This window comes from Salmo salar, chromosome ssa13 (assembly GCF_905237065.1).
Source record: "Salmo salar chromosome ssa13, Ssal_v3.1, whole genome shotgun sequence".
Classification (NCBI taxonomy): Eukaryota; Metazoa; Chordata; class Actinopteri; order Salmoniformes; family Salmonidae; genus Salmo; species Salmo salar.
Genome location: NC_059454.1, coordinates 48,072,877 through 48,091,977, shown reverse-complemented (window position 1 = coordinate 48,091,977; position 19,101 = coordinate 48,072,877). Strand labels below are relative to the sequence as shown.

General features: G+C 43.2%; 1 protein-coding gene across 3 annotated transcripts in view; it reads left to right on the top strand.

Annotated features, from left to right (window-relative positions):
- Window positions 1-835: 835 nt before the first annotated feature.
- LOC106566937 (DENN domain-containing protein 2D) overlaps window positions 836-19,101 on the top strand; it is a 49,759-nt gene continuing 31,493 nt past the window's right edge. The window contains exon 1 of one of the 3 annotated variants that reach the window (XM_014135599.2): window positions 836-978. In XM_014135599.2, coding sequence (XP_013991074.1) covers window positions 960-978 — 19 coding nt within the window. In that variant the 5' untranslated portion in view covers window positions 836-959. Of the gene's footprint in view, window positions 979-12,118; window positions 12,597-19,101 lie in introns of those variants that run through there. The other 2 variants (XM_014135598.2, XM_045693347.1) reach the window with 2 other exon arrangements.

Sequence of the window (19,101 nt, the reverse complement as noted above, 5' to 3'; positions counted from 1 at the left end):
ATCACTGCACATAGCCCATCTGTAAACAGCCCATCTATCTACCTACCTCATCCCCATACTGTATTTATTTATTCATCTTGCTCCTTTGCACCCCAGTATCTCTACTTGCACATTCACCTTCTGCACATCTACCATTCCAGTGTTTAATTGCTATATTGTAATTACTTCGCCACCATGGCCTATTTATTGCCTTAACTTACCTCATTTGCACTCACCCAAAAAAACGTTTGTTTTTTTGTTCTACTGTATTATTGACTGTATGTTTTGTTTATTCCATGTGTAACTTTGTGTTGTTGTATGTGTCGAATTGCTATGCTTTATCTTGGCCAGGTCGCAGTAGCAAATAAGAATTTCTTTCTTTTTTTATTATTCTCTCATGGACAGGTGAAACGAGAATCTGTCAAGACTCACATAAAATGATGTGATTACGAGCAGCAGTTTGGGGTTTGTCGTTGTTGATTATTTGGACAAATCAGGATTAGGTGGTGCTTAAACTGGTGAGGTGATTTTCAAGCCTGTGTGAGGATGATAAACGGTTTCCACTAGATTCCACAGCCACAATGTAAAACTGATATTGAGTAGTACTGACACAAGACTGAATTTGGTGCTTGAGGTCGAGAGGTGAAGCTGTTAGGACATTTAGGGCCGATTTCCGGGACTAAGATTAAGTTAAATCCTGGCACTTTCAAGTTAACTTTAAAACTCTGCTTGGTATCATATCCTGTAAACTACACAGATGTCTGCTTTGGATTTCTGTTTCTTATGACGCATGACTCCAAGCACATCATATTGTTAGGCAAACCAAAAGGGTGTGCCCACAGTTTAAATATAGAGTTTCAAAGTCTACATTAGAGCAAACAACAACTGATAGCTTGAAGGAGAGACAATACATTGTGAGGGAGTCTGAAATATGAGCCTCACCACTGGGTTATGAGATTCAAACCACACTACTGAACAAGATGGACCCTACGCTCACAGGTAATGAAATTATCTTAACAGAAGTGATCAGTAAATAATCTTAAAAAGTAGTTGAAGGTCAGAGGTGGACACGTCACTGCTTCCAATTAATTGTATTTCTTTTTAAAAAATAATCTCAAAACTACTTATCCACATCTCTTCCAGACAAATAGAGCTGGGATGGTGGGAGAAGCAGAAAAACTGGAGCTTTTCCTCTTTTCGATCCCAGCGTGAGCATCCCCGTCATCCCTTATTATTTGGGATTAACAAATGAATGAGGTCATTTATTTGGAATTGACTCAGAAGAAATCCATCGGTCTTGACCTAGTGCCATAGACACCAAAATTGTTATTCCCCTAGCCAAATTGATACATATGGTCATTATTGCTGTCCATTTTTTAAACATTTTAATTTAACTTTCCTTCAGTTCACATACATCACAGAAGTAAGGTGTAATCTTGATGCTTTATCTCAAGCAAAGGTAAACAGATGGCGAGGAGGCTGGATTTAGGGGGGGGGGTGCAGTCCTACTCTTCGGTGCGTGAGGCCTCAAGAAAGAGTGAGTGGCTCTCATCTAAACATCTACGATCTCTTTCTCTCTCCCCTTCTCTGTCTGAACCTGAATAGTTTTATACCGACCATGCAAGTAAAGCATGAATTGACAAATCTTCAAAGCATTCCAGAGGAGAGGGGAGGTTGATGCTCTTATGATAGGCGCCTCAGGAGGACCCACATCTGGTCCAGCTGAGGCTGGTGGCAGACCGGTTAAAGGGTAAACAAACCAAACTATTCATCGCTCAACCTCATGGATGCAACGATGCATCACTTTACAGTGCAGTCAGAAAGTATTCAGACCCCTTGACTTTCCACATTGTACCAGCCTTATTCGAAAATTGATAAAAGATTTGTTTTGTTTCTCATCTACACACAATACCCCATAATGACAAAGAGAAAACTGGTTTATAAAATGTGTGCAAAAAAAAAAGGGGTACGACAGTAGTCAATAGTATTCAGACCCTTCGCTCTGAGACTCGAAATTGAGCTCAGCTGTATCCTGTTTCCATTTATCCTCCTTGAGATGTTTCTACAACTTGATTGGAGTCCACCTGTGGTAAATTCCATTGATTGGACATGATTTGGAAAGGCACACACCTGTCTATATAAGGTCCCACAGTTGACAGTGCATGTCGGAGCAAATACCAAGCCATGATGTCGAAGAAATTGTCCATAGAGCTCCAAGACAGGATTGTGTCGAGGCACAGCTCTGGGAAAGGGTACCAAACAATGTCTGCAGCGTTGAAGGCCCCCAAGAACACAGTTGCCTCTAGTGATGCAACAATTACATTTTTGGGCCGATACCCGATATTTTCCATTCCAAAAAAAAACGATCCCGATACCCGGTATTTAAAATTTTGGCGGACTTAAGCATTTTAGTACAGTTAATTTGTTAACACACACATGGATGCAGCGGTCTAAGGCACTGCATCTCAGTGCAAGAGGAGTCACTACAGTCCCTGGCTCGAATCCATGCTGTTTCACATCCGGCCATGATCAGGAGTCCCATAGGGCGGCACACAATTGGCCCTGCGTCGTCCGAGTTCGACAGGGTAGGCCGTCATTGTAAATAAGAATTTGTTTTTAAATCTGACTTGCCTAGTTAAATAAAGGTTACACACCACACTAACCAAAAAGTTATTTTGTTGGCATTTACCCATGTCCCCATTACCAGCAAAACAATCAAAACTTATTTCTTTCAATTACTTTGTGCTGTTTTGTTGTTCATTTGTTCACTCGTTTTATTCTCAACCAGGATTTCTATGGAACGCTGTTTGGGTCTTTGCGTGTCAAAATACACATGTCAAATAGTGTTATTTGATGTGTGGTTTTTTTACACGCAAAGACCCAAATAAGCTTGACCAATAATTTTATGCACTGAATTTTTTTTAACGTAGTTATTACACATTGATTACACTATCACTCATATGTCACAATGATTCATCGATACGTATGCTAGGATGCTGGTAAAGTTGTCTCGCGCACCTACAGTGCTGGTCATAAAAAAGATAGCTAGCTCATGGATGCAAACAATGTTCTTCTCCAAAAACATAGCAAAATGACATAATCTGTTTCCGTTAGCTAGCTAACTATATAACTAGGTGTCATCATATAAAATAACTGTAATTTATAAGACATTTCTTATTTGATTAATGGTGGTCGGACCCATCTATGTGAAGCTAGCCACAATAAGGATTAGCCACAGTAGTGGATAGTATGTAATTGACAGTGATGCAAATAGTAACATTGTCATAATTGAATAGATCACGCTAAACGAGGTTGGAATGTTGTTACATAAAATCAACAAAAGACAATGATTTGTTAATTTGACAAAAATCTGTTGAAATCACACTGGATGTATTATACTTTAGAATTGCATTGGGGGCATACTTATTTGACTGTACAGCCTTACCTATGGATTGTGGATCAATGACACAGGGTATCAGTCTACTCACTGACACCTAGAGAACATTAGCATCGTAGCTCTTAATGCGGGACTCTGAAACTGTGAATTGAACACTATTCCTGAGGAAAAACAATACTGCGTGGATGTTTGAGGCTGATAACTGAGGAGAACGTTGGGAAAACATTTACATTTACGTCATTTAGCAGACGCTCTTATCCAGAGCGACTTACAAATTGGTGCATTCACCTTATGATATCCAGTGGAACAACCACTTTACAATAGTACATCTATATATTTTTTGGGGGGGAGGGTGGGGGGGGGGGGGTTAGAAGGATTACTTAATCCTATCCCAGGTATTCCTTAAAGAGGTGGGGTTTCAGGTGTCTCCGGAAGGTGGTGATTGACTCCGCTGTCCTGGCATCGTGAGGGAGCTTGTTCCACCATTGGGGTGCCAGAGCAGCGAACAGTTTTGACTGGGCTCAGCAGGAACTGTGCTTCCGCAGAGGTAGAGAGGCGAGCAGGCCAGAGGTGGATGAACGCAGTGCCCTTCTTTGGGTGATCAGAGCCTGAAGGTACAGAGGTGCCGTTCCCCTCACAGCTCCGTAGGTAAGCACAATGGTCTTGTAGCAGATGCGAGCTTCAACTGGAAGCCAGTGGAGTGTGCGGAGGAGCGGGGTGACATGAGAAAACTTGGGAAGGTTGAACACCAGACGGGCTGCGGCGTTCTGGAAGATTTGAGGTGGTTTGATGGCACAGGCAGGGAGCCCCGCCAACAGCGAGTTGCAGTAATCCAGACGGGAGATGACAAGTGCCTGGATTAGGACCTGCGCCGCTTCCTGTGTGAGGCAGGGTCGTACTGTGCGAATGTTGTAGAGCATGAACCTACAGGATCGGGTCACCGCCTTGATGTTAGCGGAGAACGACAGGGTGTTGTCGAGGGTCACGCCAAGGCTCTTAGCACTCTGGGAGGAGGACACAATGGAGTTGTTAACCGTGATGGCGAGATCATGGAACGGGCAGTCCTTCCCCGGGAGGAAGAGCAGCTCCGTCTTGCCGAGGTTCAGCTTGAGGTGGTGATCCGTCATCCACACTGATATGTCTGCCAGACATGCAGAGATGCGATTTGCCACTTGGTTATCAGAAGGGGGAAAGGAGAAGATTAATTGTGTATCGTCTGCGTAGCAATGATAGGAGAGACCATGTGAGGATATGACAGAGCCAAGTGACTTGGTGTATAGCGACAATAGGAGAGGGCCTAGAACTGAGCCCTGGGGGACACCAGTGGTGAGAGCACGTGGTGCGGAGACGGATTCTCGCCATGCCACCTGGTAGGAGCGACCTGTCAGGTAGGACGCAATCCAAGAGTGAGCCGCGCCGGAGATGCCCAACTCGGAGAGGGTGGAGAGGAGGATCTGATGGTTCACAGTATCAAAGGCAGCAGATAGGTCTAGAAGGATGAGAGCAGAGGAGAGAGAGTTAGCTTTAGCAGTGCGGAGAGCCTCCGTGACACAGAGAAGAGCAGTCTCAGTTGAATGACCAGTCTTGAAACCTGACTGATTTGGATCAAGAAGGTCATTCTGAGAGAGATAGCAAGAGAGCTGGCCAAGGACGGCACGCTCAAGAGTTTTGGAGAGGAAAGAAAGAAGGGATACTGGTCTGTAGTTGTTGACATCGGAGGGATCGAGTGTAGGTTTTTTGAGAAGGGGTGCAACTCTTGCTCTCTTGAAGACGGAAGGGACGTAGCCAGCGGTCAAGGATGAGTTGATGAGTGAGGTGAGGTAAGGGAGAAGGTCTCCGGAAATGGTCTGGAGAAGAGAGGAGGGGATAGGGTCAAGCGGGTAGGTTGTTGGGCGGCCGGCCGTCACAAGATTTCATCTGGAGAGAGAGGGGAGAAAGAGGTCAAAGCATAGGGTAGGGCAATGTGAGCAAGACCAGCTTGACTTAACAAACGAGGATCGGATGTCGTCAACCTTCTTTTCAAAATGGTTGACAAAAACATCTCTTGGGTAGTGAGTAGACTGAAACCCCATTTCATTGATCCCCAACCAGTAGGAAAAGCTGAACAGTGCAATATGAATGTCATACACACAATAGGCTGACTGGGGAGGTGATTTCACACAGTCTAGCGATAAGAGCTACAACACTAATATTTCTGTAAAATCTTCACAGTTGTATTCTGTGGGTGTCACCGCGTAAACTGATACCGCATTTAATTGCTTCACATTCCAACCTTGTTTAACATTGTCTAGTCTAAATATGGCATGATTCCACCAATTGTAACCTTCTGCATCACTTTCAAAGAGATACTTTTATGTTGAAGGCAAACCACAAATTCCACTATTATGCTTAATCCTTATTTGTGGATAGCTTCACAACACATAACCCGGTCCGGTCGAGTGTCACTAACCAGATGAAGCTAGCTGGCTGCTTATAACATTAGCTTTAGGCAACAGAGTTAAGTAGCTGGCTAGCTATTTATTTTCATGAACTGAAGTTCAATTTCAATAGGTGAACAACAAGGGGCTACCTAGCTAATACTTACTCACAAGGATCCCTAAATCATTTAAGAATAACAAAAATGACTGCAGTTTCTACTGGTCATTGTTTTCAGGCTGGTTGCATTGGTGCTAGCTAGGTACTAAGCTAAAGCTAGCTAGCTACCCCAGAAGTTGCAGTCAAACAAATAATGCTTTATTACCAACGCAGTATTGTAAACACATCGTTTGTGGCCGGTGTTTGCTTGTTTGCAGACTTTTTTGTACAGCTTTGACAGTGCTACTGATAGTAGTTGTCACGTCCTGACCAGTATAAGGGGTTATTTGTTATTGTAGTTTGGTCAGGATGTGGCAGGGGTGTGTTTGTTTTGTGTTGTCGGGGTTTTTGGGTAGTGTTCTATGTTTTGTATTTCTATGTTCTATTTTCTAGTTATTCTATTCCTATGTTTAGTTTAATGTTTTGACCTTCAATTGGAGGCAGCTGTTCCTCGTTGCCTCTAAACCCCACCTCTTTAAGGAATACCTGGGATAGGATAATCTAATCCTTCTAACCCCCCCCCAAAAAAAAAGATTTAGATGCACTATTGTAAAGTGGTTGTTCCACTGGATATCATAAGGTGAATGCACCAATTTGTAAGTCGCTCTGGATAAGAGCGTCTGCTAAATGACTTAAATGTAATGTAAATGTAATTGAGGGTCCTATTTAGTAGGGGTGTTTTTCATGTTTTTTTTGTGGGTAGTTGTTTCTTGTTTAGCTGTGTGCCTGACAGGACTGTTTTCGTCGTTCTTTTTGTTCAGTATTCATTTATTTAATAAAGAAGAAAATGAGCATACACAGTCCCGCTGCATTTTGGTCCAATCACTACAACGGCCTTGACAGTAGCGGTGGCGCTTGGCTTGCACATGCATATTCAGAACACACATTCTGTAATAGAACTGTTATTTGACGTGTCAAATTAAAAGCTTATTTAACAGGTCAAATAGTGTTATTGTCATAGTGTTATTTGATGGTTCTTTTTTAACACGCAAAGACCCAAACGGCATTCCAAAGTATGCTGTGAAGCTAATAGCAGTGACGCTATCACTGTGTAACTCCGGCAGGGCAACATCTAAAAAATAGCGCACTTGGTAGTGTGTACCAGCGAAAGCCAACATCACCCACGACAGAGAACGGTTAATTGTCAAGGGCAATGAATTCCATTATCTTGGTGTTGGATTTCGCCGTGGAGTTGTCTCGCTGAAATTCTTACTTTCAAATGACTGCTCGACTCGTTGACTGCTCGATCCACACAGCAGACATTGTGGGCTAGGTTAGGAATGCTGTGTTGCACGTGTAGTGCAACATTACGTCATGTACCTAAGCTATATTGGCATGCACATCAGCTTTGACATCGGCGATAAACTAGACATCGTGCCGTTATCGATGTTGGCATTTTTAGCTAATATCGTCCGATTACGATATGTTCACCGATATATCAGGCATCTCTAGTTGCCTCAATCATTCTTAAATGGAAGAAGTTTGGAACCACCACCACTCTTCATAGAGCTGTCAGCCCGGCCAAATTTAGCAAACGAGGGAGAAGGGCCTTGGTCAGGAAGGTAACCAAGAACCCGATGGTCACTCTGACAGAGCTCATCTGTGGAGATGGGAGAACCTTCCAGAAGGACAACCATCTCTGCAGCACTCAACCAATCTGCCCCTTATGGTAGAGTGGCCAGACAGAAGCCACTCCTCAGTAAAAGGAACATGACAGCCCGCTTGGACTTTGCCAAAAGGCACCTAAAGGACTCTCAGACCATGAGAAACAAGATCATCTGGTCTGATGAAACTTTGATTGAACTCTTTGGCCTGAATGCCAAGCGTCATGTCTGGAGGAAACCTGGCACCATCCCTACGGTGAAGCATGGCGGTGGCAGCATCATCCTGTGGGGATGTGTTTCAGCGGCAGGGACTGGGAGACTAGTTAGGATCAAGGAAAAAGATTAACAGAGCAAAGTACAGAGAGATCCTTGATGAAAACCAGCTCCAGAGTGCTCAGGACCTCAGACTGGGATGAAGGTTCACCTTCCAACAGGACAACAACCCTTAGCACACAGCCAAGAAAAGGCAGGAGTGGCTTCCGGACAAGTCTCTGAATGTCCTTGAGTGGTCCAGCCAGAACCCGACTTGAACCTGATCTAACATCTCTGGAGAGACGATTTTGTAAATGACGTCGCTGAAGTCAAGGATCGGTACTATAGTCAGTTTTACGATGGTATGTTTAGCAGCATGGGTGAAGGAGGCTTTGTTGTGAAATAAGAAGCCGATTCTAGATGTAATTTTGGATTGGAGATGCTTAATGTGAGTCTGGAAGGAGAGTTTACAGTCTAGCCAGACACCTAGGTATTTATAGTTGTCCACATATTCTAAGTCAGAACCGTCCAGAGTAGTGATGGTGGACAGGCGGGCAGGTGCAGGCAGCGATCGGTTGAAAAGCATGCATTTAGTTTTACTAGCATTTAAGAGCAGTTGGAAGCCACGGAAGGAGTGTTGTGTGGCATTGAAGCTCGTCTGGAGGTTTATCCAAAGAAGGGCCAGAAGTATACAGAATGGTGTCATCTGTGTAGAAGTGGATCAGAGCAGCAGCAAGAGCGACATCATTGATATATACATAAAAAAAAAGAGTCGGCCCGAGAATTGAACCCTGTGGCACCCCCATAGAGACTGCCAGAGGTCCGGACAACAGGCCCTCTGATTTGACACACTGAACTCCGTCTGAGAAGTAGTTGGTGAACCAGGCGAGGCAGTCATTTGAGAAACTAAGGCTGTTGAGTCTGCCGATAAGAATGCGGTGATTGACAGAGTCGAAAGCCTTGGCCAGTTCGATGAATACGGCTGCACAGTACTGTCTTTTATCGATGGCGGTTATGATATTGTTTAGGACCTTGAGCGTGGCTGAGGTTCATCCATGACCAGCTCGGAAACCAGATTGTATAGCGGAGAAGGTACGGTGGGATTTGAAATGGTCGGTGATCTGTTTATTAACTTGGCTTTCAAAGACTTTAGAAAGGCAGAGCAAGATGGATATAGGTCTATAAAAGTTTGGGTCTAGAGTGTCTGCCCCTTTGAAGAGGGGGATGACTGCGGCAGCTTTCCAATCTTCAGGGATGTCAGACGATACGAAAGAGGTTGAACAGGCTAGTAACAATTGCGGAGGATAATTTTAGAAAGAGAGGGTCCAGATTGTCTAGCCCAGCTGATTTGTAGGGGTCCAGATTTTGCAGCTCTTTCAGAACATCAGCTATCTGGATTTTGGTGAAGGAGAAGTGGGGGGGCTTGCGCAAGTTGCTGCGGGGGGTGCAGAGCTGTTGGCCAGGGTAGGGGTAGCCAGGTGGAAAGCAAGGCCAGCCATAGAAAAATGCTTATTGACATTCTCGATTATCGTGGATTTATCGGTGGTGACGGTGTTTCCTAGCTTCAGGCAATGGGCAGCTGGGAGGAGGTGCTCTTACTCTCCATGGACTTTACAGTGTCCCAGAACTTTTTGGAGTTTGTGCTACAGGATGCACATTTCTGTTTGAAAAAGCTAGTCTTTGCTTTCCTAACTGCCTGTGTATATTGGTTCCTAACTTCCCTGAAAAGAGCATATCATGCGAGCTATTCGATGCTAATTCAAAACGCCACAGGATGTTTTTGTGCTGGTCAAGGGCAGTCAAGTGTGGAGTGAACCAAGGGCTATATATGTCCTTCGTTCGACATTTTTTGAATGGGGCATGCTTATTTAAGATGGTGAGGAAAGCACTTTTAAAGAATAACCAGGCATCCTCTACTGACGGGATGAGGTCAATATCCTTCCAGGATACCTGGGCCAGGTCGATTAGAAAGGCCTGCTCGCTGAAGTGTTTTAGGGAGCGTTTGACAGTGATGAGGGGTAGTTGTTTCACAGCGGACCCAGTATGGACGCAGGCAATGAGGCAGTGACCGCTGAAATCCTGGTTGAAGACAGCAGAGGTGTATTTAGAGGGCAGGTTGATCAGGATAAAATCTATGAGGGTGCCCGTGTTTATGGATTTGGAGTTGTACCTGGCAGGTTCCTTGATAATTTGTGTGAGATTGAGGGCATCTAGCTTAGATTGTAGGACGGCTGGGGTGTTAAGCATATCCCAGTTTAGGTCACCTAACAGTACGAACTCTGAAGATAAATGGGGGGCATCAATTTGCGTATGGAGTCCAGGGCACAACTGGGGGCTGAGGGGGGTCTATAGCAAGCGGCAACAGTGAGAGACTTATTTCTGGAAAGGTGGATTTTTAGAAGTAGAACAAAGAGGGCGGAGTTGCCACCTTGGCAGAAAATGTTGTAGTTGGGGATGGAAATTTCAGAATTTTGTGGCCGTCCTAAGCCAGGATTCAGACACGGCTAGGACATCAGGGTTGGTGGAGTGTGCTAAAGCAGTGAATAAAACAAACCTAGGGAGGAGGCTTCTGATGTTAACATGCATGAAACCAATGTTTTTACGGTTACAGAAGTCAACAAATGATAGCGCCTGGGGAATAGGTGTGGTACTGGGGTCTACAGGGCCTGGATTATTAACCTCTACATCACCAGAGGAACAGAGGAGTAGGATAAGGATATGGCTGGTGGTCGTCTCTGGTGGGACCAGTTAAGCAAGGTGAGGTCTCCGCATGTGTGGGGGGTGGGACAAAAGAGCTATCTAAGGCAAGGTGGGCAGGACTGAGGGCTCTACAGTGAAATAAAACAATAAGGACTAGCTGAGACAGCAGTAGACAAGGCATACTGACATTAGAGTGAGGCATATTGACATCAGAGAGAGGCATAAAGCAGTCACAGGTGTTGATCAGGAGAGCTAAGACGTCAACGGGTAAATGGCGATGAATGGGCAGAGCGGGTCAGTTAGGTACATACAGGACCTGAGTTCGAGGCTGGGGCCGACAGATAAACAAAATGAGGTACAGTGTTATTGAAACAGTCCAGGGGCCATTAGCTGTGTAGCCGAGTGATCATAGGGTCCAAAGAACAGCAATAGGTGAGTCAGGGAGCCGTTCAGTAGTCAGTACTACGCTAGGCGAGTCGGAGACACGGCGCTTAGAAAGCTAGCGGGCCAGGGCAAGAAGATGGGTCTTTGGCGTCATCGCAACGGAAAAGCCCGTTGAGACCACATCGGGTGACCATGTCGGCAGACCAGTAGTGATGGATTGGCGGGGCTCCGTGTCGACAACAAAGGGTCCAGGCAAATTGGCAAAAGAGGTATTGTAGACCTAGAATTAGCTGGTATATGGGCCTAGCTCGTGGCTAGCTCAAGGTGGTCTTAACCATTCCACAGGTGCATGTTCATTAATTGTTCATGGTTCATTGAACAAGCATGGGACACAGTGTTTAAACCCTTTACAATTAAGATCTGTGAAACTATTTGGATTTTTACGAATTATCTTTGAAAGACAGGGTCCTGAAAAAGGGATGGTTTTTTTGCTGAGTTTATAACCCCACCGTCATCATGGGCCACGCTGTTCACAACATTGACATCAGCAAACCGCTCTCCAATACAACGCTTGGTCTGCAGTTGTGAGGCTGGTTGGATGTTCTGCCAAATTCTCTAAAACGACTGGTCTCCAAGGGCAGAGAAAGGAACAATAAATTCTCTGCCAACAGCTCTGGAGGACATTCCTGCAGTCAGCATGCCAATTGCATGCTCCTCAACTTGAGACATGGCATTGTATTGTGTGACAAACTGCACATTTGAGTGGCCTTGTGTAATGCTCATGTTGTTTAAATCAGTTTCTTGACATGCCACACCTGTCAGGTGGATGGATAATCTTGGCAAAGTGGAAATGCTCACCAACAGGGATGTTAACAAATTTGTGCACCAAATCTGAAAGAAATATGTTTTTTGTGCATATGGAATATTTCTGGGATCTTTTATGTCACTTTACATGTTGCGTTTATTTTGTCAGTACTGTAAAGGCTAATTAATAGTTATGAGCTGTCCTACATAACTGCACTGAAAACAAAAAAGGATATCCAAGAAAAGTTTTAAAGACCGATTTATTAGGGATGAAATATGTTTGTCTGCTTACAATTTCCTTCAAAAACCTTCAGCATAATTACTTGAGTCCTGAATAATTTGCATTTCAGGTGATGTGCTTGATGATTAGTAGTTGATTACCTCATTGGGAGGAGCTTTAGTGTCACAGAAAGCATCTGTAAAAGCTTTTTAAAAAGCATATGCAAGACAAACAGCTTACATAATGAAATCCTGGAGAACATCACAATCTCGCCTATAGCAATTATATTTTATTGTCATCTTGACTCACCAGATGAAATTAGCTGTAATTCTAGTTATCAAAGGAATAGTTATGCATTGGTGGCGTAATTGTATCAGATGAAGCACATCCACGTGAGAAACTGACAATTGATCGAACCATTGGCTCCGCGCATTGTACAGTTTGGTGCGTTCATCTCCAATTTCCAGAGAAACCAACCCGTGAACATTGATCAACAGCATGCGTTACTTGTGCGACTAGTCTCCTTGTGCTACCAGGATGAATGGGGTTGATAAATAATTTGAGAAACGACAAGCAGTCCAGGAGATAAGACGCTCAACCTTGATACCTGTGAGAGCTATGAGTGGAGAGGTGACGAGGACTCGAAAAAGACATGGATTAGAAAACTTCAAGCAGAGATGGAGTGAGTAGATTACATGAATGTATAGGCTAAGACGTTTTAAACATGTTCGCATTGATAATGAATAACTGACTGTATGACAAGGTTTGTAAAAATGTAAGTGTACCTTTACTGAAAAAGTGGCTTCAATCAAGTCACTACTCGCGTTCCGACGGTGCCAACAGCAGGCAGGTTTCCATTGACCAGGTTAATTCGACAAAAGCAACGTCGCAAAAAAATGATTTGCGCCTTGTGTTATGGAAACCGCAGATGAGACATTTTAAGATCGACAACAATTGTATATCCGTTAGACGGGTCGATTTCCCTTGTCGAATTTGTCTTTGCGACGACAATGGAAACGGTATTTTATTGAACCTTTATTTAACTAATAATTTAAGGTACACGCGGATGGTGACGTCAAAACGTAACTATGAAGCGCCACTCCACCCACATGTAGAACTATTTCGAAACGTCTGCCTGCTAAATGTATTTTTCAACTATAAAAATGATTTGCAGGATCCTTGTCCTGATATTTAACAATTGCGGAATTACTTTGCTTGTGTGATTGGTTGGAAGCAAGTTTCACCATCCAATTATTTCATGTCTACAGGAGTGCAAGTTTCATAATGGCACATGGGAATTAGAATGTCAAATGTTAGTAAATTCTTACATTTTATCCATGAAGGCTTTTGAGGGCTACCTGAGACATAGGTGGGAGGGCATGCAGGCCTGTCTTCAATGTATTAATGCGCAATTTACCTAAATGGGTAATGGAAACGCTTCAACCACATTTTTATTTTGACACTAGGTTCCTACAACGACGCAGTGTTGCCAACTAATTTTCAGGGAAAGTTGCTAGAGGCAGGTTGATTTGTTGCTAAAAGCTGCTAAATGACGTTATGTAATTGCGTGATAACGTAAAGCTGCGTCATTACGTCGAATACACAATAACGTTACTCAAATTGACTGGCCATCTCAGCGAAAAATAGGATTTGACATTTGTTCAGGTAGACTCCCACTCTTCTGTTCTTCTGGCTGTACAATTTTGATTGAGACATGTTGATTGATGTTGTAAGTTCTGTTCAAGATCAAACATTCGTGACCAACTATATTCATTGGGTTTGGCTCGTTGAACCTGTACTACTGCTGCTGTCAGCCAACAATGATTTGCAATTTTCTGAAATTGCTGCTGCCTGTGTGTAACCGATGTGAAATGGCTAGTTAGTTAGCGGTGGTGCGCGCTAATAGCGTTTCAATCAGTGACGTCACTCGCTCTGAGACTTGAAGTAGGGTTTCCCCTTGCGTTGCAAGGGCCGCGGCTTTTGTGGCGCGATGGGTAACGATGCTTCGTGGGGTGTCAGTTGTTGATGTGTGCAAGGGTCCCTGGTTCGAGCCCGGGTTGGGGCGAAGAGAGCCTACACTGTTACATGTGCACGAGCTGAGCGCCTTCTGCTGACGTCACTCACAATGCACTTTTGCCGCCAGGCATGTGTTGTGACAGAGAAAATCGTTTGTGTCATTTAGAGGGAAAATGCATGCATTTTAGCATTTGAATCACTTTTCAAAAGTTGCTAAAAGTTCCAAATACATTTTTAAAAGTAGCTAAATTTGATGCTAGATGCGGTTTGAAAAGAAAGTTGCCAGGGTAGTCTGAAAAGTTGCTAAATCTAGCAACGAATTGCTAAATATGCATCACTGCAACCACGTTCCATCCACCGTTTTTTCATGAGTAAAGTCATACCAGGAAACGGGACGTTTCGCTACAATTTTACAAATGCAGACAATTTCTTGAACATGGTGGAGTCTTTGTTGGTTAAATTGCTAGAAATGGCAGTGAAAACGCCTTTATGCGCAAATATTGATAATAACTATCATATTGAAGTAAATGTGGAGTCACGCTGTTGGTCCTTTTGATGGTAGAAAGTGGAGATGAAATACGACCAAAAGTATGTAGACACCTGCTTGTTGAACATCATTCAGTGATGTTGGGCGATTAGGCCTGTCTCAGTCGGTGTTCCAATTCATCCCAAAGGTGTTCGATGTGGTTGAAGTCAGGGCTCTGTGCAGGCCAGTCAAGTTCTTTCACACCGTTCGACAAACCATTTCAGTATGGACCTTGCTTTGTGCACAGGGAAAGGGCCTTCCCTAAACCGTTGCCACAAAGTTGGAAGCACAGAATCGTCTAGAATGTCATTGTATGATGTAGCACTGGAACTAAGGGCCTAGCCCGAACCATGAAAACATCCCCAGACCATTATTCATCCTCCAAACTTTAGTTGGCACTATGCAGTCGGGCAGGTAGCGTTCTCCTAGCATCCACCAAACCTAGATTTGTCCATCGGACTGCCAGATTGTGAAGCGTGATTCATCATCTCGGGGGCTCCCGAGTGGCGCAGCGGTCTAAGGCACTGCATCTCAATGCAAGAGGCGTCACTACAGTCCCTGTTTCGAATCCAGGCTGTTTCTCATCCGGCCATGATTGGAAGTCCCGTAGGGCGGCCAGTGTCATCTGGGTTTGGCTGGGGTAGGCCGTCATTGTAAATAAGAATTTGTTCTTAACCTTTTATTTAACGAGGCAAGTCAGTTAAATAAAATCATTCCAGAGAACGCGTTTACACTGCTCCAGAGTGTAAGGCAGCAAGCTTTACGCCACCCCAGCTGACGCTTGGCATTGCGTATGGTGATCATAAGCTTGTGTGCGGCTGTTCGGCCATGGAAGCCCATTTCATGAAGCTCCCAACAAGCAGTTCTTATGCTGACGTTGCTTGAGTGTTGCAACCGAGAACAGACTATTTTTACTCGCTTCAGCACTCGGTGGTTCCGCTCTAGCTGAAATAGCCTAATCTACTAATTTGAATCTGTTCATTTCCTTCAGTTCACCAGTCCATTTTGAATGTTGTTAACTGTCGTCATTTGACAAGGAATTTTGCTCGTGCATCCCATCAGGTAGATACAGAAGTAAATGCCTATAAAAGCGTGTGTGTGCGCGTGTGTGTGTGTGGTCAGAACGCAATTGAGTGAGACATGAAGGGGAAAGGAAATGTTGGGAGCAGAACTGATGCTTGGTTTCTTTTTTGTTGTCCCAACTGGAACAGTGGAGTCAAAGCACGTTAATGTTTTCTTCAGGACATCAATTACGAACAAATGGTTTTACAGTATTTGAACAAAATGTGATCTCTGGTTAAAGAGATTTGACGACCTTCTCGATTACTCATGCCCATCCCTAGTGGGGGAGCATTCTTGACAAACACGGGATACTTGAGCGTGAATCCCAGCAGCGTTGCAGTTCACACACTTACACCAGTGCACCAGGCACCTACTACTTTTCAAAGGCACTTAATTATTTGCCTTGACCCTTCACCCTCAGAATGGCACATACAATGTGTCAATTGTCTCGAGGCTTAAAAAAAGTCTTTAACCCGTCTTTTCCTCTGAAAGTGATTTTACAGGTTACATCAATAAGGGATCATAGCATTCACCTGCTCAGTCTCATGGAAAGAGCAGGTGTTCCTATTTTGTACACTCGGTGTATGTATTTAAATGTATGCTGTGTGAATTTAGGCTTGTAAATAATAAGGATTTGGCATACTAGTGCATCAAACAAACGAACAACCGTCAAACAAATGAGCCCTTTAATTTGAGTTTGTGGCCAACTTATGTTCAAAGTTTTGGGCTTCAGAACATGTTCACTCTTGCTGTATTTGATCTACAAAGGCTGTAACAAGTTCCTGTTATAGTCTGTTACCATCAAATCATAGCAGTTATGGGCCTAGGACCTAACATACAGTGCCTTCAGAAAGTATTCAAACCCCTTGACTTTTCACATTTTGTTTTACAGCCTTAATAAAAAATTGATTTACTTTTAGATTGCCTGCCACACACACACAATACCCCATAATGTTAAAGTGGAATATTTTTTTTGAAAATGTTACTAATTCATTATAAACCAGAATTTATTTTTTTTTCATTTATTTTTTATTTTAGTTTTTATCAATAAGTATTCAACCCCTTTTATGCCAGGCCTAAACAATTCAGGAGTCAATATTTGCTTATCACATGGACACTGTGTGCAATAGTGTTTAACATGATTTTTGAACGACTACCTCCTCTCCGTACCCCACACATACAATTATCTGTAAGGTCCCTGAGTCAAGAAGTGAATTATCAACACAGATTTAACCACAAAGACCAGGGAGGTTTTCCATTGGCTTGGAAAGAAGGCTACCTATTGGTAGATGGGTAAAAAAAAAGCAGACCTTGTATGGTGAAGTTATTAATTGCACTTTGGATGGTGTATCAATACAACCAGTGACTACAAAGAAACAGGCGTCCTTCCTAACTCAGTTGCCAGAGAGGAAGGAAACCACTGAGGATGGACTAACTTCAGAGTTACTCAACAATACTCACCTAATTGACAGAGTGAAATGAAGGAAGCCAGTAGAGAATATAAAATTCCAAAACATGCTTCCTGTTTGCAACAAGTCACTAAAGTAATACTGCAAAAAATGTGGTAAAGTAATTTGCTTTTTGTCCTGAATAAAGTGTTGTTTGCGGCAGATACAAGACATTACTGAGTACCACTCAGTATTTTCAAGCATAGTGGTGGCTGCATCATGTTATTGGTATGCTTGTCATTGTTAAGGGCTAGGTAGTTTCAGGATAGAAAAGAAACATAATAGTGCAAAGCACTGGCAAATTCACTTTTCAGCAGAGCCTAAAACACAAGGCCAAATCTACACTAGCGTTGCGTACCCGTGTAGCTCAGTTGGTAGAGCATAGTGTTTGCAACGCCAGGGTTGTGGGTTCGATTCCAACGGGGGACCAGTACGGAGAAAAACATTTATGAAATGTATGCATTCACTACTGTAAGTCGCTCTGGATAAGAACGTCTGCTAAATGACTAAAATGTAAGAGGACAGTGAATGTTCCTGAGTGACCAAGTTAGTTATGACGTATCTATTTGAAAATCTAGGGCAAGACCTGAATAGTTGTCTAGCAATGATCAACCAATTTGACAGAGCGTGAAGAATTTTGAAAAGAATGTGTAAATGTTGGTGGAAGCTCTTAGACGTAAGGCGTCTGCATTAGAGGTCGACCGACTATGATTTTTTTTCAACGCCGATACTGATTATTTTATTTATAATAATGACAATTACAACAATACTGAATGAACACTTATTTTAACTTGATATAATAGATCAAAATCAATTTTGCCTCAAATAATGCAACATGTTCAATTTGGTTTAAATAATGCAAAAACAAAGTGTTGGAGAAGAAAGTAAAAGTGCAATATGTGCCATGTAAGAAAGCTAATGTTTAAGTTCCTTGCTCAGAACATGAGAACATATGAAAGCTGGTGGTTCGTTTTAACATGAGTCTTCAATATTCCCATGTAAGATGTTTTGGGTTGTAGTTATTATAGGACTTTCTCTCTATACGATAATTATTTCATATACCTTTTCACTATTGGATATTCTTATAGGCACTTTAGTATTGCCAGTGTAACAGTATAGCTTCCGTCCCTCTCCTCGCTCCTACCTGGGCTCGAACCAGGAACACATCGACAACAGCCACCCTCGACGCAGCGTTACCCATGTAGAGCAAGGGGAACAACTACTCCAAGTCTCAGAGCGAGTGACGTTTGAAATGCTATTAGCGCGCACCCGCTAACTAGCTAGCCATTTCACATCGGTTACACCAGCCTAATCTTGGGAGTTGATGGGCTTGAAGTCATAAACAGCGCAATGAAGAGCTGCTGGCAAAACGCACGAAAGTGCTGTTTGAATGAATGTTTACGAGCCTGCTGGTGCCTACCACCGCTCAGTCAGACTGCTCTATCAAATCAGACTTAATTATAATAAACACACAGAAATATGAGCCTTAGGTCATTAATACGGTCGAATCCGGAAACTATCATCTCAAACAACTTTTCTTTCAGTGAAATACGGAACGGTTCCGTATTTTATCTAACGGGTGGCATCCCTAAGTCTAAATATTCCTGTTACATTGCACAACCTTCAATGTTATGTCATAACTACGTAGAATTCTGGCAAATTAGTTCGCCAGAAGGCCAAAACTGTTTCATATACCCTGACTCTGCGCGCAATGAACGCTAGAGATGTGACACAATTTCATGTTAGCAGGCAATATTAACTAAATATGCAGGTTTAAAAATATACACTTGTGTATTGATTTTAAAGAAAGGCATTGATTTTTTATGGTTAGGTACATTGGTGCAACGACAGTGCTTTTTTTTCACAAATGCGCTTGTTATATCAACACCCGTTTGTCGAAGTAGGCTGTGATTCGATGAGAAATGAACAGGCACCGCATCGATTATGCAACGCAGGACACGTTAGATAACTACATGTGGTTGATGATATTACTAGTTTAACTAGTGATTATGTTAAGATTGATCGTTTTTTATAAGATAAGTTTAATGCTAGCTAGCAACTTACCATGGCTTCTTGCTGCCCTCGTGTAACAGGTAGTCAGCCATGCAGGCTCCTCGTGGAGTGTAATGTAAGGC